This window comes from Chamaea fasciata, unplaced genomic scaffold (genome assembly GCF_029207755.1).
Source record: "Chamaea fasciata isolate MVZ Bird 193981 ecotype frontalis unplaced genomic scaffold, bChaFas1.0.hap1 SCAF_3, whole genome shotgun sequence".
In the NCBI taxonomy this organism is placed as follows: domain Eukaryota; kingdom Metazoa; phylum Chordata; class Aves; order Passeriformes; family Sylviidae; genus Chamaea; species Chamaea fasciata.
Genome location: NW_027094088.1, coordinates 43,582,322 through 43,608,607, shown reverse-complemented (window position 1 = coordinate 43,608,607; position 26,286 = coordinate 43,582,322). Strand labels below are relative to the sequence as shown.

At 40.7% G+C, this 26,286-nt stretch overlaps 1 protein-coding gene across 3 annotated transcripts in view; it reads left to right on the top strand.

Moving 5' to 3' along the window:
* The window catches only part of PCNX2 (pecanex 2), a 150,620-nt gene that overhangs the window by 123,611 nt on the left and 723 nt on the right, over nucleotides 1-26,286 (top strand). For 2 of the 3 annotated variants that reach the window (XM_066178791.1, XM_066178794.1), the window contains exons 26-34: nucleotides 604-857; nucleotides 1,155-1,199; nucleotides 5,134-5,367; nucleotides 7,525-7,628; nucleotides 15,022-15,166; nucleotides 16,158-16,388; nucleotides 16,738-17,012; nucleotides 18,022-18,209; nucleotides 23,917-24,365. In XM_066178791.1, the coding sequence (XP_066034888.1) occupies nucleotides 604-857; nucleotides 1,155-1,199; nucleotides 5,134-5,367; nucleotides 7,525-7,628; nucleotides 15,022-15,166; nucleotides 16,158-16,388; nucleotides 16,738-17,012; nucleotides 18,022-18,209; nucleotides 23,917-24,365 (1,925 nt within the window). The remainder of the gene's footprint in view (nucleotides 1-603; nucleotides 858-1,154; nucleotides 1,200-5,133; nucleotides 5,368-7,524; nucleotides 7,629-15,021; nucleotides 15,167-16,157; nucleotides 16,389-16,737; nucleotides 17,013-18,021; nucleotides 18,210-23,916; nucleotides 24,366-26,286) is intronic. The other variant, XM_066178792.1, reaches the window with a different exon arrangement.

Below are 26,286 nucleotides of genomic sequence, written 5' to 3'. Positions count from 1 at the left end.
GTAATAGACTAATTAGAAAGCTGTTCTGTTCTTGTGATGTACTGCCACTAGTGCTGTTAGAGATGTTTGATCCAGCATAGCTTTTACTCCAGTGGGAGAGAGAACAACCTGGTAGATGTTATTTTTGGAGCCTGCTTTCCAAGATAGTTTGCTAAAACCCAGATTTTACAAGTGCTCTGACACACTAAAGTCTCTCTTTGGATCCAGTATGTTAGTTGATTAAGCAGACTAAGACTGGGCTCAATTTGCTTAATGTGCCTTATGGAGCATGACTCTTTAGTGTTTCTTCCTGGCGAGGTTTTACAAAGGCAGAAGCTGTGATCTGTAGTTTAGCTCAGCTCAGAACCCATTAGAACTAGAACATTAGATCAGGCCCTTTTGGTTTTTTTAGGGTAGAGTAGTAAATGAGTATTGTACAGCCCTTTATTTGCTGCCACACATGGCTCGCTCAGCACATGGAGTTTGTTGCCGCAGCTCATTTTTTCACATTTTGGCTAAGTGCATACAACCTTCAAACATACTTTGGATGTGAGCTTGCAAGATGTCCTTTGTTTCCTTCCCCCCCAATAACTGGCAGCACACTCTCTCTTTCTCGCTGCCAAGGGACATACTGCCAGCAGAGAGAAGTGGAAGCTATAACAGAAGGAGATGAAGACAACGAAGGCTGCTGCTGTTGCAAGCCCGGGCACTTGCCTCACCTGCTGTCCTGCAATGCAGCCTTTAACCTGCGCTGGCTGACGTGGGAGATCACACGGACCCAGTACATCCTGGAAGGATACAGCATCATTGACAACAACGCTGCCACAATGCTGCAGGTGTTCGATCTGCGCAGAATCCTTATCAGATACTATATCAAGGTAAACTCTCTGGCAAAGTGTACTTTGTTCCTAGGCAGGTTTGTCAAATAAATTGCCATTTGTCTATAGAAGAAATAGCATTTTCAGTTTTTTGCTTTATGTTTACCCATCTGCACTACAGTCTGGCAGTCAGACTGAGTTGATGGTGAATCATAGAACCATAGAATCATTTGGTTTGATCTTCAGATCATCCAGTTTTGACCCTCCTCCTATGGCAGGGACACCTTTTGCTGGAATAGGGATAATCAATTCATGTCTCCCTTTGCTAAATTTAATTCTGATCACTTATACTTACAGTTAGTACAGAAAGTGGCAGGCGTGCTTCAGTGGAGATCCATGAAGGTGAGTTACAATTCTGTAGTGATGAAGTCAGACGAAGTGTTCTTACTTATGTTCTTATGTTCTTACAACACTTCACTAACAGTTCGTTATTTATTCTTGCCTTGGCCTTTCCACTGTTTCTTTGTTTCTTTTTTTTTTCTGGAAAAGAAAGGTATTGACAAGCATAGAGCTCTTGGGAAACTTCTGAAGAGCTGTTTCTCAAATGTACTTTTTTAGTAGTGCAAACCCCCTTCTTACCTTCTATTTTACATATATACCACAACGCATTTGAAGTTGGTTTTTTCCATTGATTACACAGCAGTTAATTTACACCACTTCTACATTTTCATTGTTATTAAGATCACAATAACCACACAGATTCTAATTTGTAAAAATAATTGAACCTTATAGTCTAGTAAGACATCTTCATCCTCTGCCAAAACAATTCCCAGTCCAGGAAATGAAGAATTTGTTGAGCTTTTTAGTCTTCTACTGAAACAACAAGAGCCAAGTGCTGCTTTCTATGGCACTGGTACTGCCATGAAGCCAGTTCCTAAAGCTCTAGTCCCTGACACCTCCTTTCTACTTATATCTCTGGAAATGTAAAAATCTGTCAACTTCAGAGACAGACCTGTTGTAAATAAGTTAATCACCATTTTTTGCAAATGAACCAGTATAGTAAAAACAAGCTTATTGCCTTACAAAGCTGCTTTGATCATGCAGTTGATTACTTCTGGGATTTCATAAATAATTTCGCAGGCAATATGGCCTGGTAACCAACCTGCTTTGTTTAATAAACTAATTAGTAATAAAACTGTATGTGAGCATGATTTTTTCATTTTAGAAGGGGGTTTTGTGGCTATAAATTATTTTAAAGCAATGTAACTAAGCTAAAAAAGAAAAAAAGCAAAACAAAACCCAACTCTTCTTTAATGAGTATGTTGCTACAATTGTTTTGCTTCACTTTAAAAGGTAACCTGAATAACTGGAACATAAACTGGTGCAAGCTGGCAAATGACTCAGCTTTTGATGGGGAATGAGATTGAAAAAATCCGAGTCTAAGCTGCAATCAAATCAGCATCTTATTAGTTTAAAGCAATGAAGAATTTTTCTTTATAAAATGGAACTGGTTTTGTGCCTTAAAATGAATTAATATATGGACTTGCAGGAAAAGTGAAGTTCCACTCACATCTACCACATGGGATGTAAAACTTAACTGAAAGGTAGTTTAGAGCTTCTGGTTCTGGACACGCCTGAGAAGCAGCTGACATAGGTAAGATGGCTTAGACAAACTTTCATCCCATGTGGTACAGGTGTGGTCAGCTGATCCAGTAGAAGAGAGTGGGTTAAATGCTCTCCACATCCCTGAGGTGTGCTGTGGCTCCATCTCCACTCTGTGGAGAGTTCATGTGCACTACTGATGGCTCTGAAAGCATGAAAATGAAATCTCTTCTTGTTGGATTTAGTTGAGGCAGTATTATTACACTGCACTGACAGAGCTCCATTCTCAAAAAGGTTGGTCTTCATTCTCAGGCTGTGAGTCTTTTTAATCTACTTCTCTTTTTAGGGAAGGACAAACAGAAGGTAATAATAACCTGTTGGCACCTTCAATATTAGCCTGGGATGGGGCTCCCTTTAGTGAAGGGACAATGCACTCAGGAAATCCCTTCTGTAGAATGTCACTTCCCAAAAGTTACCTAGATATTTTCTCCTTGTATTTTTAAAGTAATTAGGTTTTTTTCCATAAACAGGAACTTTAAAAAGATTTGGTAAAATCTTTAGTACAGTCTTGGAAAGTTAGAAGATTATAACATGTATTAGATCAGCTTTTTTCCTGTTTATTTAATGCTTCCTCCAAACAAACAGTATCAGACACAGAGGTGAGAATGCATTCCTTCCACAGCTCTTTCTTCTGGGGGAATCTAGATCAACACCCTGTGCAGTTTCACTGTGAACATATTAAAAGTCCTTGACACTTTCTTTGTAACTGTGTGAAAGTAATTGTAAGAAGAATTATAGATAAGGCAGTATTCAGGTCACATAAAACACAAACTAAAATAACACTTAGGCTGGAATTTCTGCAGGAACTGCACTTCCATTGCATTGAGCATTTGGAGTGTTTCTGGTTTATTCTCTGTAGCTTACAGCGTTGTAAATATTTACCATATTGTTTCAGAAATGCCGTATAGCTGGGGATGTACTTGTACACAAAACATGTCTTGTAGGAGTTACCAAGAGCAAAATTTAATTAGATGACAGAAGATTTTTTTGTTTCTGTGTCTGATTGCAAGTCTGAATTTTTTCCCAGCTGAATCAGCTTCTTTGTAAACACAGATGAAGATAATAAAAAAAGCAAACTCTATCTCAAAAATCAACAAAGAGAATGTATGCTTTGTTTTAGTTCTTCTATCCTTCAAGAATAATTATTGTATTGGTCTTTCAAACAAGGAGTTGCACTGAACATCTTATTCTTAAATCGTATTTATTTCCTTTGCAGTTTTGTTGGCAGCCTAGAAATGCATACATTTCTTATTATGAAAGGATTTTTTATTCCCCACAAATAAAGTGGGTCAGCTCCTGTAGCCCTTCTGCATATATTTTGAAATAATTTCCTGCCCAACTACTGTGGTATTTTTCCCTTGTGCCTCTTCCATCTCTTCTCAATGTATTCTTATTTAAGCATCTTTTAGTATTCAAGAAGTCTGTGTATTCGCTGAGTGCTGTGTTTTCAGCTCCTATTGTTTCTGCATGAATCCTTTCTAAGGAGTGTATTTTTCTCCTCCTGCCAAGAAATGAAGGGTCCATCCTGTCTGATCTGTCTGACTTGTCTTTTTCCTCTGATTGCTTGATTCTCCTCTTACTTGTGTGTTTTTATACAATTTGAAAGAAAAACTATGGAGAACATCTGGGGTTTTTAGAAGGGCTGGTAGTGTTTCTGTCCTTTGTAATCCATCATATTTTCATTTTATACATTTATTTACTTAGTACTATTTCCATTGACTGGGTAAAGTGGAACTACATCATCTTCAGTTGTGAATCATACCTACTTCTCATTTGCTCTAAATTAATATTATAAAACATTATAATGGGACTTTCCTGCTGATGGAACACACTGGAACTTCTTAAGTTTCATAATTTTTTTTAAAATATCCTCCAAGTTGTGTTTGCATAGAATTTTTTTAAATTAATTTTTTATTTATTATTATTTTAATGTGTCCAGACAGAGCAATTATAAAAACTTAAAAAGTCAGGCACAGATATGACATACATGTGTTGCTGCTTTCTAGCATTCATATATTTGGTAAAAGACCCTGCTGAATGCTGTTCCCCCCTCAGTGCTTTAAAAGCGACTCAGTTATGTCAGTTACCAGCTTTTTAACCTGATATGTAAGAAAAAAAAATCTATTATTCTTTACCTGCTGCATTGACAAATAACAGATTTGTGTCATACACATCTGTCACGTCTCATCTTTGTGGCTGATAAAGAATTAGGAAAGCATCATCCCCAGAAAACGGCAAGTTCACTGAGGGAAAAAGAGCCCTATTTTGAGGATGTGACAATCTACTACTGTTTTTTTCAAAACATGCCTAAGCTATTATTAGTATCACCTTCTTGGTGATAAACTCTAGAACCCCACTAGTATTGACATGTTAGAATGCTGGAACTCTCTATTCCGATCATTGTATTGATTTTCCTGTAAGGCAGCAGGATATTAAAAATATTACTTTCTTTTTCTGTTGTCTGCTATCAGTATCAACTATTGTCATCTCTCCAACTTGAACACTTTTGTGAAGCAATAATGATGCTAAGCAGTAAAATGTAAGAAATATATATATATATGTACTATTATAGTTCTTAATGGGGTCCTCCTATTTGGCTTATTCTCTTCTGTGTAAAATATGTGTGCTTTAATCAGAGTTCAGAGTGACTAACATTTGCACATTTTGTCAACAGAGTATAATATACTTTACAGCAAGTTCTCCCAAAATCCTTGACTGGATAAAAGATGAATCTATCCAAAAGATATTGCAGCCTTATGCAAAGTGGCATTACATTGAACGTGACCTTGCAATGTTTAACGTTAACATAGACGAAGATTATGTTCCGTGCCTCCAAGGAATAACAAGAGCTAGCTTCTGCAGTGTTTATCTGGACTGGATTCAGTTCTGTGCCAGGAAAAGAGTGGAGGTATCTGTCAGTTTTTTTTATTATTTTATTTTATTTTTAGCAGTATTAGTTTTAATTCTTGGGATATGAGTGAAATGGTGCATGGCTACTCTTTTACTTTCTTGGTATTAGTAGAATAAAATTTATTTTATATGAGCTTTTAGCTTTAATGTAAAAGGAAAACATGTTTTTTGGAATGGAAAATAACATATTTTGGAAACTACCCATGTGCAAAAACTGGAGTCTTAAGGAGCATTAGTCTTTGAATACAGAGCCAGTTCTTTACTGTGCAAATTTCCAACACTGTTAATTTTGTCAGCTGGAAAAAGCACAGGTATATCAAGTGCTCACAGAAGTACTGCTAGAGCAGGCTCCATTCAGAGAATATCATCAGAGCATTAGAGTTCCTTCGGTGTTGCCAGCGATTGGTACATTTGCCACGTCAGTGATGTCTTTGTATCCCTTACAGAAATTTGCTTATATTTGTGTACAGTTGCAGGATGGTAGGGGAGGGCATAGCACACTCCCTGGTGGCATAGGTCACCTCTGAGAGCTCGTGACTCAAACATGAACCACACCACAGAACCAGCTCTAGAAGGTCAAGGGCAGATGTGCAGCTGTGTATTTGCATGCTCTGAGCCACTAAGATTACTGATGGTCAGCAGTCATTTGTCAGAAATGCACTACTGTATTTCCATGGAATACTCAAAATAGCCCAGAGGGAGAGTACAGTTTCCAAAGAGCATATTGCCTCAATCTAATTTTCTGATTATTGCTGATAGTGGCAAAATTGGAGAATTGTCTCTCTCCCAGCCACAATGTGCTGTATTTGTACATTTTTCTACTCAGGATCACAGACTGCACATCCCATTACTGACCTTAGCTGGTGTGACATCACTGAAACATTCTTGAAACATCACCGAATGTTTCTGCTCCCCTTTGGTTCCTTCTCATGTCTCTGATGCTGAGTACCATTCCACCAGTTTCCCTGCATATCATTATGTTGATACTGTTTTCACTGAATTGTCTTCTGAGCCCTTTCCACCATCTTCTCCTACTGGGAATACTTCATTTCTCTTCTTTCTCATCTCCATGTCTTGGCTCCCAAGTTCTGACACACAAAGAATTGCACGGTGGCGACGGAAGCTGCTGTTGATTGATGCCTTTCCACTTGTTCTCTGGCTTAGATTTTCAAATTCAATAATAGATTTAGGGATGCTAATGGGCTGGAAACATGTAAGTTAGGCTTCAAAAGGCAAATTAATGCTTGCACTGGTGCCACACACACACACATATATCTTTTTGTTACATATTTTACCTTTGTTTTTTAATTCACTGACTGTAGAGAAGCAAAGTTCATGTAGGAAGTGGGATAAAAAATCCCAAGTTCACTACACATAACTCAGAAAATCAGTATGTTTTATAGAAGGAGCTACATTCTCCATTATAATTGGCTTTAGTTTTAGAGTCAAAGAAAGCTCTAAGAAATCACTCACTGGGTGGACTGAAATAATAATCTGTATTCTCCTGAAGATTAATATGCATGCGGGGTTGTTCCAGTTTTTTCCTCCTGCTTGGTAGCAAAGTTTTCTTTGTGAAAATTTCATTTAAAAAAACTCTCCTGAGCTAGTAAACATAAATGAAATGTTCTGACTGCTTGTTAAAATGGGAAGTCAGTGTCATCAACCATTTAGATAGATATTGTTATTCACTGAAAGTGTGTGCCTCCAAACTTTTCCAAAGAGACTGGGCTTCTGGAATCTGTGGTAAGGTTTCATAGGAACTGTGTTCCATGAAAAGGGTTTTGATTGTCTCCAATTGCAGTGTCTCCCAACAATTAGGAACCTCTTCCAATTTAGAATATCAGATCTGGGAGGAGTGGAAACAGACAAAAACCCCTGCAATAAAACCCCACCACCACCAAAAGCCCCTTCCCTTGGGATCTCATTACCTGAGAATGAAATGTGTTTCCAGCCAGTGAGCAAAACAAGCTTGCATTTTGCAAAAACCGTCTGATGGTGATGCTCTTCCTTCTTGGTCTGTTTAATTGCAAAGGCTTTTTTGGTGTGTAGGTCCAGCTACATGCAAATGTTATGAATGTCACCATTTGTAGCATTGTGGTGCTTTTAAATGTGATGTTTGCACTTAGAGTAATGTGCTAATCTTAAAACTTTGTAGCACCTGGACAGCGATGAGGATTCTCCTTTAGTGACACTTTCCTTTGCCTTGTGTATACTGGGTCGGAGAGCTTTGGGAACTGCATCTCACAATATGGCCATCAGGTAATCTTTAGGAATCCTTTTTCATCATGTTAAAACAAAGACCTGTTCGTCTTTTTTCATGTGATGTGGGATTTTAAGAGAAGATTAGATCAAGGTGAAATCTCATTTCTCCATAAAACGTTTTCTGTCATTCCTGGTCATCTTTTTCTTTGTGATTGGCTAAATAACTAATACCAGTCTTTATTTTATAGGGCAAAGCAGAATTTTTTGATTGAAAGAGTGGGTACCAATGGTTGTTTCTTTTGTTCACTCATGCCTGGCTACTGGAATGTTGTCCTACCTCTGGTGTTCCAGTAGGAGGAAGAAATCTCCGGAAGAGGAAGAAACTGCTGTCTGAGTTGTAGTTAGCTAAATAATAGTAAAAGTATAAGGGTTCTCCTCTGTATTCCTAGGGGTGCATTCCTGTTCACTGTGCCACTTCATTCTGGCAACTAAGGAAGGGAGAACCTCTCATCTCCTGAGGCTGCAGCTTCGTCCGTTCTCAGTCTACCTTGCTCATTTGTTCATTTGTTCAAAACACTTCTTCCTAGGAAGTCTGGTTAATTAAAATATGCTTCATTGAGATTGTTACTAAATATGCTCTCCATCTTATATTTTCATTGGGGATTCTTCCATTTTCACTGGGAGTTCTGAGTTCTTTGGGTTTTATACAGTATAATGTACACTGTGCTATAGATGAGACATTTTATTAATGAAATAATTATTATTTTAATGGAGTTTAACTTCCCACATAATTTTAAGTTTTTATTAGATTTATTTGAACCCTCTGTATGCACAGGAGTTTAGTAACAATGGAGAAGCTTAATAAATACATTTTCTTAGTGACCTTGCTGTGTTGGCACAGAATAGTGAGCAAAGCTACCTAGACCTCTATTGACATGCTCCTTAGAGAGGATTTGTCTTACTAACAAGCAAACAAAGACAGCATGTGTGATTTTGAATGCATTTTGTTATAAGATAAAACAGTCCTTTTAAATATTCATTCTGGCTTTGTTATCTGTTGAGACATTTATAACATTTTGTTTTATGTCTTCCAAGCAAAATGTTTTTGGCTCACGTGGCTTATTTCTTGTTGTGCTGCTGATTTCTGCTTTCTAAAGTGGCTTTTGTCATCTCTTTTCTACTAGTCTTTGTACATTCCCTTCCTGTAGTATTTTTCTTTTGGGCTTCATTTCTTCTCCCTTCATTTCTATTCACTCAAATCAGTGTGGTGTTAGGTAAGTCTTTGGTATTTTTTAAATTGTCCTGTTTTTTTGATGATCCAAATTTTAGAGTTTGGCTTTATGGGCATTATGGGAAAGTTTCTGTGCATTTATGATATTTGTTTGAAAAAAGATTAAAGTGATTTTTGATCTGGGCTTGCAATAGATAGGTCACAGTGATATTAGAAATTCATCTAAAAATAACACAAAAGCTTCCTAAAACTGTCATCACATTGCATGTACTTTCCACTGGATCTTAAAATCTTCATTACAATGCTTTGGCTCTAGTACAGATACAATAACAATGTCCCCTATTTGTACTGGCTCACATGGTTAGTAGCTAATGCAAAGGGATAATATTATCAGAGACTTTCCAAAGCTTAACATGGAAAGTATGAATGTTGAGGATAATTATTTGTATAGTGTTCTATAAAGATTTTAATAATAATTTCAGGAGTCAGCTATACCATGTCTTTTCAAAATCTGACAAATAACCAGTGAACCGAATTACTTCCTCTCTTTTGATAAGTGGACTCTCCATATTTAAAAATACTTTTCTTGGGGAGGAAAGGTCTGCAGAAAGGCAAAAACTGGGGTAGTCATCTGAGGTGCACAGCTCTGACATTTTTTTTAATCTGTTCCATATAGTCTTCAATTAAGTCCTGGTTTTCTTTTTATTAAGCAAGTGCTCCAGGGCACTATCAAATCATTGTATTTTTAAAATGTATTTTGTGACATAAAAGGGACTAAGTGGAAGCTTCTGTCGGTATCCTTTCCAATGCTTTTTCACAAAAGCTTTCCCTGGAAAAGTTTCACTGTGGAAAAACTGTGTCACTTCCCCACCTGGTTAAATTGCCTTTAATACATTTCTGCTGTCAGAAGGATCTGGAGAAATAGAAATCTGAGTAGCACAGTTGAAGTTATAAATTGCTACAGCTACAAAACATGACTTCAGCTTGGTAAAATACATTTCTTCTGTCTTTCAGAATGTATAAATCTTAACTGAAAAAAACAATTCAGTAGAAATTATTAACTAAGGAGCAAGGTGGGTACCCTACCCCCTGACATCAAGACCTTTATCAACAGAAATCCCCCCAATACATTCACTTGAGCATGAAGAGCACCCTACCTACGGTGTTTATTGCTACAGACAGATTTGCACCACTTGTTTAAACACAAATGAGCAGTCAGTCAGTGAGATTCCAATAGGAATACAATTATACAGCATGCCAGGGGAAGGAGACTTTGTCCAATGTGTGCAATGCTCATGAGGCCAGAAGGAGATGCTCACGAGAATTGTCTCCAGGGACTCCTCTCTCTGAGTTTGGCAGAGCACAGCAGCTTTCACCAAGGGTGATCTTGAGTGTTCGTGCTAGTCCTTGTCCCCAGCTCTCAGACTGCTGCGGGTCAGCATTCAGTCAGATGGGGGAGAGGTACTTAAGGCCCTCAGAAGCTGGAGGAACGTTTTCTTGAGTGATGCTTCACAGTCTTTTCCTTTGAAAAGGTGCCATGGTATTTTGAGGACCTTTCAGAGCCTACTGGTGCTGAAGAGGGTTTTAGTTTTCTCAGGAATGTTCAGAGCAGGCAGTCCCACAGCCAGATGTGTGCATGAGAGGGAGTTGTACCACATGAGGTTGGAACTAGATGATCTTTAAGGTTCCTTCCAACCCAGGCCATTCCATGACTCTGGCTGTGGGGTGTGGGTCATTTTGTCAGAGGTCAGGGCTCCTAACACATCTTGTAATCCAGCTCAAATGCTGGATTACAAAAATACAGATTTAGATGACTCTGGTAAGCACTGAGAACGTACCTGGATCATCTCAGGACTTTCTATTAATTCTCTCTGTGGAGCATCTTGTGTCCAACATGGCTAGAGCTTTTGGGATGAGTTTGAGATGTAACGGCCAGGTGGGCATCGTACTCTTCTCACTGCATGAAGCCTTTCAGATGTTCAGTGGAAGCAAACCAGCCAAGAATCTGCTGTGCTCTGCAGTTCATGTTGCATTCTCAGAGGTGACTATGCAGGTAGTAGGAAACTTTCTCTGAACTAAGTCTAGTCCTTGCTGTGTCCTGGAGGAGTGACAGTCATCCAGCTGCTGTGCAGTGGAGCAAAGGTAATGTTACCGTGAGCTGTGCACCACAGAGTTGAGAGTCAAGTTTACATTGTGTATGCAAACTATCAATTTGCACTCATTTACCCATGATTTTGTCTAATCTATTAATCAGCAAATGTCACTGTGTAAACCAAGATTTTAAATGCTCTTATATAATGTATGTAAATAATTATTCACTGTACCTGTTCATGTAAATGTCAGGAGAAACCCAGCATTAACACTAGATTACACAATAAATGCATTCATTAAGGAGGTAGAACATTGCAATGCAAATCACTTGCTCTTTTAAACTCTCATTAGGAGGCATCCTGCACAAAATGCAATTTGAAGAATGACATTACCATTCATTTGTTCAAATGTGAATGATATGTTTAGTTATGTATTTGTTAAAAAATGACAGAATAATTCTATTCAGCCACTAAAGCTACTAGTAAAGAAATATTTAGTAAAAATGTCAAATTTTGAAAAATACAAAAATCTCTCAATAAAGCGTTTCTCATCAGATACCTCCAACACTACCAAGATTGGCTGCTCAGGTTCCCCAAGCTCAGTTTGGACAAAGAGTCATTCCAAGGAATGCCTCTGCCTGGAGGAACTGCTCACTCTGAAAGCCAGGGAAGAAGCTGGCCCCACTTGCCTCTTCCCACCTGGTCACCCCACTGCACTGCCCAGCATCTGAGGGAAAGGGAAGACATATAGGAAATGGACCATGGCACCACAGGGCTGCTGCTGGTGCTGCACTGCTGGTGGCAGTTCAAGCAGACAGTGAAGCTTGATGTCTGCCAGAGCTGAGCAGGGCAGAAAAGTTTGACTTTTAGTTCACAACCACTGTCATCTAAAATATCCAATTACAAGAGCTACCACTGAAAATATTTCAGGTGAACACTAACATTCAGGTCGTTACTAGCTCACAGGCATTCCCATTCCTTTGTTCCTTAAATAAACCTACAGTTAACATTGGAGAAGGTCTGCAGATGCAAAATACACACAGAGCTATTCACCAGCTCATTAGTCTGCATCCACACTGTTTTCAGGCTGGCACTAAATGCTTTTAGTTTCAGCTGTCGGAGCAGCGTAAGAAGTGCAGTAGGAGGGAGTATTTGCTTTGGCACTGTTGCCCGCCCTCTGGTGTTTGTGGCACTACTTAATCGCCTCTTTTCTGCACCTTCAAGGGGCTGACGGTTCCCATGCACCTACCAGCCTTGTTCTAAAATAGCTTGCAGTTGTGACAGCAGCTTTTCAGGTTGTTAGCTCAGAGGGTTGGAAAAGTTGCCAGATACCGTAGTTATGTCTCTTACAGATTAATGTTGTTTCTTTGACATGTAATTTTACCTTGTTTTTAAAAATATTTTGAACCAGTCTGGAAGTACAGCAGATTACTAATTGAGGTATGTTAAAAGTGGGCCAAGAGAACAGCAACAACCTTGAGCGAGGCCTGAGATCAAAGTGGTTGAGAGTCAGGCCTGAGATTAAAGTGGTTGACTTTTACAGCTTCGTAATAATCTCATTAGTGTCTTCAGGAGAGAGCATAACAATGGGAAGAATAACGAGAGTTGTATCTTATATGGATTAAGGAAGCTGCATGTTACAGAAGTAATGGCTTGAGATAGTGTCACATTATAGGTAGAATATACCCAAAAGCCTCATTACAATTGTCAGGAGAATAAAAGATGCCCATGGTTCTGTGAATACAGCAATCTCCTCCAGACCGCTCTGGTGGAAAATACGATACATAAAATAATTGACTCTCAGCCTCTCACAACTACTGCCACCACTGATTTGCTCCTTGTAGCAGTCATGTTTGTTCTTAAAAATCCCCTGAGTTAGAGAAGTTATTATGCAGAGGGATGACAAATGGATGAGCCTCCCCTAAGCCCTGAGAGAGCTGTACGTGCTTCCCCCCACTCCTTCTGCTGATGCTCGGCTGCAGTTTGCATGGCTGTCCTAGTCCCGGCCGTGCCTTCAGCACATCCTGCTGTTCACAGCAGCCTGGTTAGCTGATGCTGATGCCCCTAAGGCACTCGGATGTGAATGCAGACTCTCTGCTCTGGTGGTCAGATTTGGCTCTAAAAGCCTCCCAAGATGTAAAAAAACAGTTCTCTCTCCTGCCTACTCCTTCCTTTGTCCCAACCAACTTTTCAGAGCAAATACAGGGGGTGTTATGTGGGGAGAAACTATACTAAGGATCATCATTAGATGCAGACTTCAAGGCAGCTTTTACAATTTCATCCTGGGAAGAATATTTAGGTAGAGAAGGGTTTTTTTCCAGGCAAGGATTTAGCTGTGTATACTGATGTTGTCTGGTGGGTGGGCAAGTGAAAGGAACCTTCCTGATGTGTAGCCTTTTCAAAGGGGGTGATAGTCACAAATTTCACCACACTGGCTGCAGTCACCATTCTTCCCCCACCCTCCCAGCTGATTTATTCTAGGGCTTTCTTAGCTATTAAGCAGGGTTTGAGTATATTATAATTTTCTGAACTGTGGAGATGATGGATTGAAAGTCATTGGGGACCAGGACCCACTCCTCAAGGACACATAATAACTCCCACTGAAATCAGTGCTTGAACGTTTTGAAGATCTGAGTCTGCCTGTCTCACATAGGCATGTTTTAATATGTAACTTAGTAATAATAAATGCAAATCACTTAAGAATTCATGAAAGTTTCTCTGTACTCCTTATGTTCCCAGCAGTGACAGGAACCCTGCCTTTCTGGCTAGTTTTGGTCCCACTGGTTAGTTGATTTGTATTATATGATGTTCTCATGAAGAAAATCAGTATTCAGCTGTTTCTCTGGTAACAACAGGTGTATTTCCACTTTAATTTCTAAGACATGCTACCCACCAAGGGCAAAATTAGAATGCCTTTGAGCCGAAGTTGGCCAGGCATTCTCTCAGTCTCTCTTCTTCCTCTCTCAGAGAAGAGAATATATTGAAAAGATTTTTTTTCTTTTTTATAAAATAATTAAGAAAGCTAAATTATGTGGAAAGATTATGTGTTCTCTAGGGAAAGGCTGGGCAGTAATGAAAACTACTAACATCTCAATACAGCTTCTCCCCAGAGTCTTCACTATCTAAAAGATCAACTGTTGGAAGAGTGAGTAAAATCTTAGCAGGTGGGTGAAACCATGTCCTGTGGGTTTGCAGGACATGCCTGTTTTTAATAGATGGGTCTGCTTTCCTCAATTTTGAGATCACTTATTCAGAGCAACATTGGGACAGCAGTCACCTACAAGCATTATACAAGTGACAGTGGCATGGGAATCTTGTAATTCAGGGTGCAGATCGGAGCTGAAGGTTGATTGTTTCCCTTCACAAAACTCACACGCAACCATCTTCTAACAACTACCTGATTTTGTAGCTTTTACCTTGTGCTTATATCTCAGGTCCAGGTAAACCATCATGCAAGGCCAGGCAGAACTGCCTATATCTAGTTTCTTACGGTAGAAAAAAGAAACCCAGTGTGCATTTGCTTTAGGGCTCATTGTTTCAGTAGGAAGCACCCGTTGGTTGATTCCTGCTCTCACCTGGTTTGCTGAACAGTTCTGAAATTTATTATTCTCAGTACATCTGCTTTAATGTTCACATTTAGGTTTGAATGTCCGTAGAAAGGTCTTAGATTTCCTGAAAGTATTTTTTTCTATTATTATTTTGCACTTACAAGGAGAAGTGCTAACAGGACTGATCAATAAACTTTCAAATAAGGAAGCAGCTTCTGCTGACTGCATGGGGAGTGCAGCTGGCCCTCTGACCTGGTCTCTTTGGCACAGCTGCAGAGAAAGCAGCGCCCCGAGGCACCCTGTGACTTAGTCACCCATCCCGAGGACATCCTTCATTCAAATGTGCCCCATTCATCTCATGGTCAGTCATTTACAGAGCGCGCAGAAGGAAAAGTGCCTCTCCCAAGGAATGATTCTTAGAGAAACGTGACATGACCCTGCTTTACGAACACTGCAGGAACTCACCCTGGGCCAGAGGGTCCCCAGCCACTGCACAGGTCAGCAGGAGGCTGGAGACTGACAGATCTGGCTTGGAGAGACAGGAATGACTTCTGGGAGTGACAGCTGCTATTCTCTTACAGCTTGGACTCTTTTCTTTATGGACTCCATGCACTATTTAAAGGAGACTTCCGGATAGCAGCAAAAGATGAGTGGGTCTTTGCAGACATGGATCTGTTGCATAAGGTTGTTGCCCCAGCAATCCGAATGTCTCTGAAGCTACACCAGGTAGGGTATTTATTTATGTATTTATTTTTAACATTTACTATTGTGTCTGTTTTCTTAGGAAAACACAGGATACCTTAGCAACTGTACAAAGGGGAAAAAAAAGAAAAAGAGGGAAATTGAGTACTTGCCACATTATTCTAAGAAACATCCTTCACCAAGATAGAAGAATTTGGCATTTATTTGTTTTGCATTCGCTTGATTTTCTTTTCTGAACCCAAGCTGCTCATTTGAAACCACTTTGCAGAGCTTGACCCTGCATTTTTCATGGAAAGAAAGCAGAAAATCTTGTCATGTTTTACTTGTGTGGATACTATAAAGGTGGTTTCTAAATTGAAAGGAAATACACTGATTATGCTGATTTCACTGCTAATTTCAGGTCAGGCCCTGTGTAGCTTGGAGTTAATTTTGTTCTTGCTCTGGCACATTATGATTTAGTATCAAATGCTTTTATCATGAATGATATTTATAATTGTTCTGGATGTTACTGAACTGCTGTGAATTTGTATCTGATTCTTTGACACAATAATTTTATGATGTTATCACTGGCCATGGTGCTGCTGGATGAAGTTTCAGTGTTGTGGTATTTGCTGATGATTCCCAGTCTGTGCTATTGTCGGTAGGGTTTTGTGAATAAAAATAAGAATTTTCACAAGAACTGTGTACTGCCCTAGGTGATATCTCTCTCCAATTTCACCAAAACCTCTGTCTCCCATAGTTTCACACTTCATTTAAAAAAAAAAAAAAAAGTGTCTCCAAGTGTCCTTGTCCAGTGTAGTGATGAGATCAGGACAGGTTACAATAAAACCAAAACTGTACCTTTCTATATTACTGTTAAATGAACCTGCCAGAAGACACTTTATCTAAAGTGTCAGATCCCTTGGGGGGGGCCAGCTCGCAACTGTTTGGAAGCCAGTATTTTGTTTACTGTCAACAGGTTTTGTGTTCTCACGAAGGTACCTGACCTCTTCAATACTTTTTCCTGTACGACCAGGACCAGTTCACGTGCCCGGATGAGTACGAGGACCCCGCGGTTCTGTACGAGGCGATCCAGTCCTTTGAGGAAAAGGTTGTGATTTGCCATGAGGGGGACCCAGCCTGGCGCAGCGCAGTCCTGTCCAACCGGGAGGAGCTGCTGACTCTGAGACATGTGGTAGATGAAGGAGCAGATGAATATAAAGTTATCATGCTCCACAAAAGCTACCTGAGCTTCAAGGTGATCAAGGTACATATGCCATCTTTCTAATATTGCAGTAATTTAGGGCTGTGGTAACTAGTACTATTTCTGAGTAATGTGGCCAAAAGGAGAAGTTAATTGTAGTTTTTAAAGTAGGGACTGGAGGCTGAAAGAGCTCTCTTCATTGACTTCCATTTTGCCACCTACGTTTGTGTCTCTGAAATAACATTCCAGGCTTTACCAGGGAGTAGCTGCAAAAGTTCATAAAAAAGCTGTTGGTGTAAAGACATAATGTGTTTGCACACTCAGCCACTGCTGTTCTACTTAGATCCTGCAGTTCTGCATCTTGAGTAGCAAATGTTTTGGCACAATCTGCATGTTTTTAACCCACCTGCAGGTCAACAAGGAATGTGTCAGAGGGCTTTGGGCTGGCCAGCAGCAGGAACTGATTTTCTTACGCAATCGTAACCCAGAGAGAGGAAGCATCCAGAACAATAAACAGGTGTTGCGGAACTTAATTAATTCTTCATGTGATCAGCCACTGGGATATCCAATGTATGTTTCCCCCTTAACCACCTCGTACCTTGGGACACACAGCCAACTGAGGAACATTTGGGGGGGACCTGTCAGTTTGGACAACATTAAAAAGTGGTTCAAATCCAAGTGGTTAAGGTAGGTGTTAAATTTTGGCTATGCTGATAAGACACTCTGCAGTCTCAGTTTCACTATATTTTCTGTTAAAAGAGAGTAATTCTGTATTGTTATCTGTGAGAAAAAAAATTATTTGCAAGTAACTCAGAATATAACAAAATAGTGCTGCAAATAGAACTGAAAGAAAGCCCATCAACTCATTTATGACAAAGCTTTCTACATGTTCAACAAGAGCCATTCAAATCACACAGCACTACAGACACTTCCCTTATTCCATGGAATTTTACTGTTTATGCGATCTAAATAAGGGTCTCATTTCTATAACTCTGAACATGAGTAAATGTGCTGGTGGATTTTGGAGAGTTATGCTCTGGATCTTTGGCCGTTAGATATTCATCCCCAAGTTATTGTTCTTGACCAAAGCACACCTGAAAATGTATTTGCTATTCACCAAAACTGCCTGACTTCCCTTAGCTATCCATGATCAGTACCTGACACTACATCTCCAGTTCCTACCTGCACATTTCACACAGCAATAACTCCCTTGCCTCATTCCCTGTCCAGCTGCCACCGTAGCTGAGGAAAGGTAGGCACCATGGAGACAAGATGGGAGCCAGCTTGCATACCAAGACCTATGTTAAAATGCTAATATTATATCTAATGACTTAACATGCTAGTTTCCCACCGTGCAGCCCATCCCTCTGAGCTCTCTCCAGCCCATTCCTCTTTGCTACTTGGCTACCTCATGCAGCAGTTAATCGTGGGAGACCACTTTAACATTAGATAAAGAGCCCTAAGGTATTTCAGGGTTCCAAAGCTACTAAACACAGCCAAAGGTCATATACAATTGGCTTCTGTCATAGACAGTTTTGTTCCGAGTAAGCTTATCACACCATCATCTTTGCCATCTCCTAAAATGTCAGAAGACCTGCAGTGGTGTGAGAGAGAACTCTTTGAGGGCACCTAACACTGGTGACACAAAATTTCACGTGCAACAAGTGGCTGATCCTGTGTGTGTTTGTGCAAACAGAATGCGAAAGGACTGCCATGCAGCAGCTCACCACGAGAGAGGCAATGTTGAAGAGGTGGATAGTGGAGGGGGGTCTTCATCTAGCAACAATTCCACAGGGAATTCAAGCCAGAGCAGTAGCTCACAGCCCACCAGGGATGGAACCCCTCAGCTGCAAACTTCATCTCAAGAGGTCCACCAGCGGGCAGGTATTTGCACAATTTACTTGCCTTTCTCTGGAGTCTTCTCTCTGGGGGGACACATGGCAGATGCCTTTGGGGAGTGCTCAATCTGGGGGGGAAACTAATTTTAGAAAGAGAGTGCAGTTTGTCTCTCCTAATGACCAAGAACATGTAGGAGATGGCTTCCCGATATTGTTCCAGGTAGTTACTGGGAGGGTGTAACACAAAAGTGCTTCACCAAAGGTTCCACTGGCAAAGTCCATTATGGGTAATTTTTGCTAACAGCAAAACACTACACACTTCCACCTAGCAGGCGCCACTAAGAATGCCAGAATGAGAAATGCAGATGGGAGGGAGTGTACACATGCCATGCAGGGAGTCTGTACCATGGTGAACCTCTGCTTATTTTTGACTGGGAACAGCAGAATGAAAGCATACAAAAATCTTAATTATCTTGGAAGGACCGTGACACTTTATTTGAGGAATTGGTTTGGCTGCTTATCAGTGCATGTGGAGAGCAAACAAATGGAAAACAGCTTCTTTTGTCTATATAGCAGTTACCAAGAGAAAATTAAATGTTGCCAATCATTCTGTCGACTAACAGCTGAGCCCTTCTCAAATTATGGATTCAAAAGTGCTTCAGACTAGTGACCTTTACATTGGAAATGTATGTTAAGTAATAAGGATAAGGATAAGGATAAGGATAAGGATAAGGATAAGGATAAGGATAAGGATAAGGATAAGGATAAGGATAAGGATAAGGATAAGGATAAGGATAAGGATAAGGATAAGGATAAGGATAAGCAATTGTTTGGACAGTCACATCCAGAGGGTAGTGGTCAATGGTTGAGTCCTTATGGACATCAGTGACAAATGGTGTCCCTCAGGGGTCCATACTGGGACCACTGTTACTTAATATCTTCATCAGTGACATAGACAAAGGGATCAAGTGCACCCTCAGCAGATTTGCAGGTGACACTGGGCTGAGTGGTGCTGTTGACACACCTGAAGAATGGGATGCCATCCAGAGGCACCTACACAAGCTCAAGAAGTGGGCCCATGGGAACCCCATGGAGTTTAACAAGTGCAAGGTGCTGCACCTGTGTCAGGGGAGTCCCCAGAATCTACACAGGCTGGGGATCAACAAATGGAGAGCAGCCCTGAGGAGGAGGACTTGGGGGTGCAGGTGGGTGAGAGGCTGGACATGACCCAGCCATGGGCACTCACAGCCCAGAAAGCCAAATATGTCCTGGGCTGCAACCAAAGCAGCGTGGGCAGCAGGGCAGGGAGGGGATTCTGCCCCTCTGCTCTGGTGAGACCCCACCTGCAGTGCTGCATCAGCTCTGAGGTCCCAGCACAGGAAGGACATCAAGTTGTTGGAGCAGGTCCAGAGAAGGGATACTGTATTACGTATATAGATTTATATATACATATATAAATTATATATGAGGAAAGGCAAAGAGAATTGGGTTTGTTCAACCTGGAGAAGAGAAGGCTTTGGGGTGACTTAATTGCAACTTTTCAGTACCTGAAGGGAGTTCACAAGATGGAAAGTGACTTTTTACTAGAACATGGAGTGAACGAGGGGGAATGGCTTCAAACTGGAAGAGGGTTTAGGGGTTTAATTGGATATTAGGAAAAAAATCTCTACTGTGAGGGCAGTGAGGCACTGGGACATATTGTCCAGAGAAGGTGTAGATGCCCCATTCCTGCAAGTATTCAAGGCTGGGTTGGATGGGGCTTTGAGCAACCTAATCTAGTAAGGGTGTCCCTGTCCACAGCAGGGAGCTTGGAACTAGACAAGGTCTAAGGTCCTTTTCAACCCAAAGCATTCCATGATTCTGTTTGCCGGTGGGTCACTCTGAGATCTGTCACTGTGGCATCAGGACTTATAATTTAAAGCAAATTACCTCTACTTTTCAACAAGTTTGTGGTATTATTGTATAAATTAAAGCAGAGAACTTGAGGGGTTTGGCACTTGTTTGTTTCCTGTTAAATCATTTTGACCTATCATTATAAACAATGGGCAGGACTGGAATAAATCTTGCCCTGAATATAAATCACATTGCAAGAATAAAAGAACTGCAGCTTTTAATTGTGTCTAGTGTTAGAGGAATCCCCATGTGCATACTCATAACTTGACATAACAGTAATCAGAGTAGCAAACTTAATTGTGATATAATGATCCTGAGCATACCATACAATAAAGTAAGTTAATTGTGAGTTGTTTAAAGAACATACTGATTGGGTGCCCAGAAAACCATAATCAAGAGAGAAAGTCACACTTAGATAAGAAAAGCAACCTGGCTTTTGGTAAAATGAAGACACGCACAACAAATGCAAGGAAACAGTAGCAAATGGAAATCTGTATTTGCTCCTGAGATACTGTAGAAAATGAAACAAGAAGGATTTTTTGGCTAGGGTCATTAGGGACAAAAAGATAAAAGTGGGCTTGTGGCTGTTTGTTTTTAAAGAATATTTAGAAGCAAAAGAAATCCTAGCAGTGGTCTTGATCTGTCACTCTGTAGAAAGGCAAAGTTGCCAATATGCAATATATAGAATTGAGAAAAGAAATGTCTGGTTTATACTGGGAAAAAACACAGGTAATCTATTTCTACAATCTGATCGTGAAACAGTTCCTTCCATCCCAGCAGCTACAAAGAACATGAAAGAGTGGCTATCAAAGCTATATGCCTAATTGAGCAAAGCCAAATGACTCATTCAAGAAGGGTTTTAAGAGAGCTGGTTAAAAAACAAGCTCCATTCGATCTTCAATAAGTATCAGGACTTTAAGGCAATACTACAGCACTGGAAAAGAACTTATGCTATGCCTGTTAAAAATCATAATATTGTTTTCCTGCCACATACAGTCCTAGTGCCCTAATTTAAGGACTTTTTTAGTTTGGAAGCACTTCAAAGAAGAGCCAAAAAAGGATCAGAATTCTGGGAAATACATCCTGTATTGAAAGATAAAGCACTTTCAAGCAATTGGTATTGTAAGAGAGGCCTTGATCGTAGTCTGTAAATATTTACCTGGGCAATGAAAGGTGACCAAAGCCCATTGGTCTGAGCAGACTTGGATGTAACAAAACTGAGTAAATTCAGATTTGAAATCAAGAGCACATTTTTAATATTGAGAAAGTAAATAAGTAGTGAAACAAAAGACTAAGGGTTAAGGTGGATTCTCCATGACTGGAGATGCTGAATGCATTTTTAAAAATCACAGTAGCAATTAATAAAACCACACAGGAATTAATTCTGGGAAGTTCTATGGCCCATGCTATATAGGGCAGCAGACTAGATAATCAGAGCAATGTCTTCTAGATTCATAATCTGTGCATTAAGTGCATTTAACTTCGTCATATTTCATATTGCGTTTTGCAGCCTGGTACCACTGAGTCTGCAAAATGCAGTGAAAGCCCTATATAAAAGTGTGACCAAAATCAGGAGCACTGGGAACATGTGGGATTCTCCCCCAAAGTGTCCTGATTTCATGATGTAGTTTATAGAGAGAGCAGCCTTTGTTTTCCTAAGTGTTTTCAGGGACAGAGATTTGAGGCACAGATGCGGGTGGTCTCCTGCCCAGTACTCCAACCACTGCATTTGGGATGAATATAGAATACTTTTGGACAGGGGTCGGCTTCACAATTTAAATCACAGATGTTTGGCCACATTAGCCACGGCGCAAACTAACAGGCCACAGCCCCTCTGTTCCCAATTCCAGTCCTTTCTTTTTATTTAAGAAAGGTATGCTATTGAAATAACCATCAAATGTAGAAACCAAAGCACTTAAGCAGAACCCCAGGGCTTGAAGAACCTGAATCCCCATGGAAGCCAGACGTGTGTGCACAGCTGCGGACACGGCAGCCAGGTGAAGGACAGAGGACACTGGCAGAGCAGTACACATGGAATCACAGAATATCCTGAGCTGGAGGGGACCCGCAAGGACCATCCAAGTCCAACTCCTGACTCTGCAAGGACCACCCCAAGAATCACATCCTCTGCCTGAGAGCGTTGTCCAGGGGCTTCCAAGAGCCATGTGCATCTGTCGCATCATTCTCCAGCAGAGATCTTGGGGATCTTATTACTTAGGAAAGTTATTTTTTTATTGTTTGGAGTATAAAAGTAGAGCTAAAGATACATTATAAGTGAGGTGTGAAAGTGTCCAATACTTGCCAAACCTACTAGGTTTTAGTGAGCTCCAGTTAGATTGTAGCCCAGCTCTGCTCATCTGACTTTGTGCCAAAGTACCTAAATTCTCTTTGCTTCAGCATTTGAAAAATGGGGATAATGATACCAGCCTCTGAAAAGCTGGTCTGTGCATGTAAAACAGCATGTTTCAGCCGTATAATGTAAATGGCTTGGATATGAAATTCTGCATTGCTGGAACCTGCATGAATTCAGCAGTCATGTTTTTAGAAGATTGTGTGAGGTTTTTATTCCTTTATGCCAGCAAAATTTCAGTATTTGGAGGAGCTCGGGTATTGGGGAAAACCAAAGGGAAAAAAAAAAATTACCAACAGCCTGGAAATGCCTGCCAGAAAAACTAGTTTCTGTGTTGATGGTTCTCAACAGATTTCCTGGCATCAACTCCCCACCCCACAGATATAGCTAGGAAACCAAAAAGCCAGCTTGTGTTAATGTTTGGAGTTTCCTGGAGAGCAAAAAAACCAAGCAGGCACTCTCGTGACTGGGTATTTGCTGTGTAAATCTGGGTTAGAGCCTGTCTACAGAACCAGTGAGCTCTGCTGGGGCCTGTGGCACACACCAACCCATGGCAGAATGCCTGGGTACAAGCATGCCTCTGGTGGGTTCACTGGCCAGTATTTCATGATTTATTTTTCATTCCATGGCTATTTACACAAGCATAAGAAATACAGAAATTGTTGGCTTGAATGACAGAAGGTGTTGATATAAATGTTAAATATGGGGATGTATTTGTTCAGGAAGGATTTGTTTAGGGCTGTCAGAATAGCTTATCTAATCTGCTTTGTGTATCCAGTAGTGGCTGCATTGAGACGCTTCCCAGAAAGGAGCAAGAGCCTTATGTGGGTCTCATTCAGACCTCCAGTAGCGTATCCTACCTAAATGCATTCACATGTTTTCAAGTCTGTAATGTACTGTGAATGTCTCTCTTGGAACTCAGAGTCTACTGTTAGTCTTAAAAACTTCCTCGTGGCTTGAATGCTGTATTCTTCCACTTGGCTGAATTTTCAAATTCTCTCTCCTCATATGCAGGAATAATTCTTTTAGATGTGCCACTGTTTTAATTTACAGGGTTTTTGTTTCATTGTTGCATTTAATTATACCAAGCCATTTAAGGTGGATAGTCAGCATTCCCATAGTGTGGTTGTCAAAGGGGAGCAGAGTTATAGCAACACTATGCTCAATCCTTCACTGGGCTGAATAAACTGTATGTAGCAGAACAGCTGTGAGCCTGTGATTGGAGTGCTTTGCTTGGGGTCTCTTCTCATTTCCCTGTCTTTTGACTCAGTGCACAACCTCTAGAGCTATTTTGACCAAAACTCAGAACACCTGTAGTGGAAAACACTACACAGAAAACACAAAGATTCATAGGTTTAGGAGTTTGTTACTTTTACTATTCTTGTGAGTTCTTATACTAATAAAACCAGTGGTAATATTGCAACAGTAATATGTACACATGGGACACTGTCAATAGCATGGAGTTCATCAGAATGCCACTGACTTACATATATTAATCTTTCTTTTGAAGGCAGGAGAAAACCCAGGAGTCAGTCTGTCCAGGCGCACACTGCTTTAAACCAAAGGCCCCCTGCTTCAAGTCACTCCGGACCAATTGTAGAAAGCCGCCAGCCTTTCATCCAAACATCTACATCTGCCCACGAAATTGCCCAAAGGCTTTCTAGTAGTCAGCTATCATTTCACAACTCGGCAACATCTGTGTTTTCTCAGTCCCCTGCTGTTCCTGTTGCTGGCCAGCTGACTGTGCAGGACCGAGCTGCAGCAATGCTCAGGTCTAGCCTGGCCTCCTCCACCAGCTCCACTCTCAGCCTGCTGTTCGGCAAGAGAAGCTTTTCAAGTGCTTTGGTGATTTCCGGGCTCTCAGCTGCGGACGGAGGCAACACGAGTGACACGCAGTCATCCAGCAGCATGAACATCGCCATGGGGCCGTCTGCCAGAGCAGCAAGCCAGGCAGCTCGGGTAAGGCTGAAGCTAAAACAGCACTACTGAGTGTGAGTCCCCTTCTGCTCGCCTCGTAACTGTCCTCACCACCACCGGGTTTCTTCCTTCTCAGTGGTCTATAGTTTTTCCAAAACACTGTTGGGATTTTGGTATATTGGGGGGATTTTGCTGCATCACAACGAGACTTTTTAGTATTCGTGTGTCTCTGAGAGTGTAAGTAACTAATGGGGGGCTGTTGTGCACACATGTGAAATTGCAAACTGGGGCAAAGTCGCTTTTCCTTTCACTCAAAACAGGGACTTACATCTCCATTTGCTGCAGCCCAGGTGATGAGTACTGTCATAGCAGACTAAATAGCTCCTTCCTTGCCTGCTTCAAGTCCTATCCAGGACTTAAAATTATTTTATCTGTAGGAAAAGGAACGGTTTCCCCTGAATAGTGCATTTCTTCTGTCCCTCTCTCTGACCAGACATTCAGTCTAAGACCTGAAACCTTGTTACTGAAAGTTAGTCAGGAATCCTGTATGAAATATTTACCAAAGGAAACCAGCATGCCCTGTGATTAAGCATCTTCTAGCAGAAAAACACTATACACTTCCAGCCTTCTTCCCAGTATACTCACAGTTTTATTCCCATCTTCCCTGAAAAATTCAATTCACATTGTAAAGTTACTGTTTTACTGTTTACTTAAGTGTATTTATTTAACTTTGGTTGCCGTCCGTTGCTGTCCTGAATTTTGAAAATTGACTTCAAGAAAGCAGAAACATAAAAGGTGACTGCAATTAGACAACATAATTAGACAGACTTTTGTATTTGGCCTATCAAAATGCAAACCAAACTGGTGACGGGAAGACTGTAGATGTAAGTCCCAAGCATTATTCTGTTACTGTCCTTCTGAACTGTGTATAACTTCCATAGTTTCCAAAGAGTTCTCCAAACCTCAGGTGAGAAAAGCTCCTTGGCCTGTGTGTATTTTGCTCTCAACCCAAAAATTCTGTGTGTCGTACAGTTCCCTAGAGTTTCACCATGAACTTCAGCAGGAGTCAACTGATTGGTTACTCATCTGGGTCCAATCCTGCTTTGTTACTGTAACAAATATTAATATTTCTACACATACAGCTGAATATATCCAATGAGAAGGCACAATTCCAACTCTCAGTTTATGGCCTAATTTGCAAGAGCCGAGCCAGTCTGCGAGACTGAGTACTAATGGTAGGATTTACCTTATCCAACTTCAAGCTATCTAAAATTTGGGCATGATGGCTCAGTAGGTTGTTGTTGAGGCTTCTGTTTTCAGTGAAGAAGCCTTCATCCACTTCATCCTTGGAGCTATTAGGAAGAAATTCTCCCCTGGGAGACTCGTATCTCTCTGCCAGCCATCGGTAGCCTAAATGACACAGCAAGTCCACATGGTGAAATTTAGACGAGGTGAATCCTGGCCAAGGTGACTGCTCAGAGTCCAGGTGCCTGTTTGACTGAAAGCAGTAAAGAGGAAGCGTTTCATTTCAACGTTCACACAGCAAAGTTCTGGGATGCTTTTATCTTAATGGACTCCTTACGGTGGGGCAGCACTGCGCTTAACGTTTTCAGACTGATAATTGCATTCCAGTTTTAATGAAAAGGTTTCTTTGTAAGTTGGATTTAAAATTTGGTGTATGTAGCAAGCTCCAGAGCAACCCGATTTAACAACTTAGAAGTCAGCCCTGCTTGAAGCAGCAGTTTGGACTGGATGACCTCCAGAAGTCCTTTTCAATCCAAATTCTTTTACAGTTCTCTATACATGTACATCTGTGGCACTAAACCTGCAGCTCCTGGTCTGCTTTTCCTTCCAAATTTATGCGTTACACAAAGTGTGACAAGTACCTCTTCAGAACTCCCTTGTGAATAATGCATGTTAAGAATCCCATGGAGTTTCACAGAATGACATCCCTACGTCAATT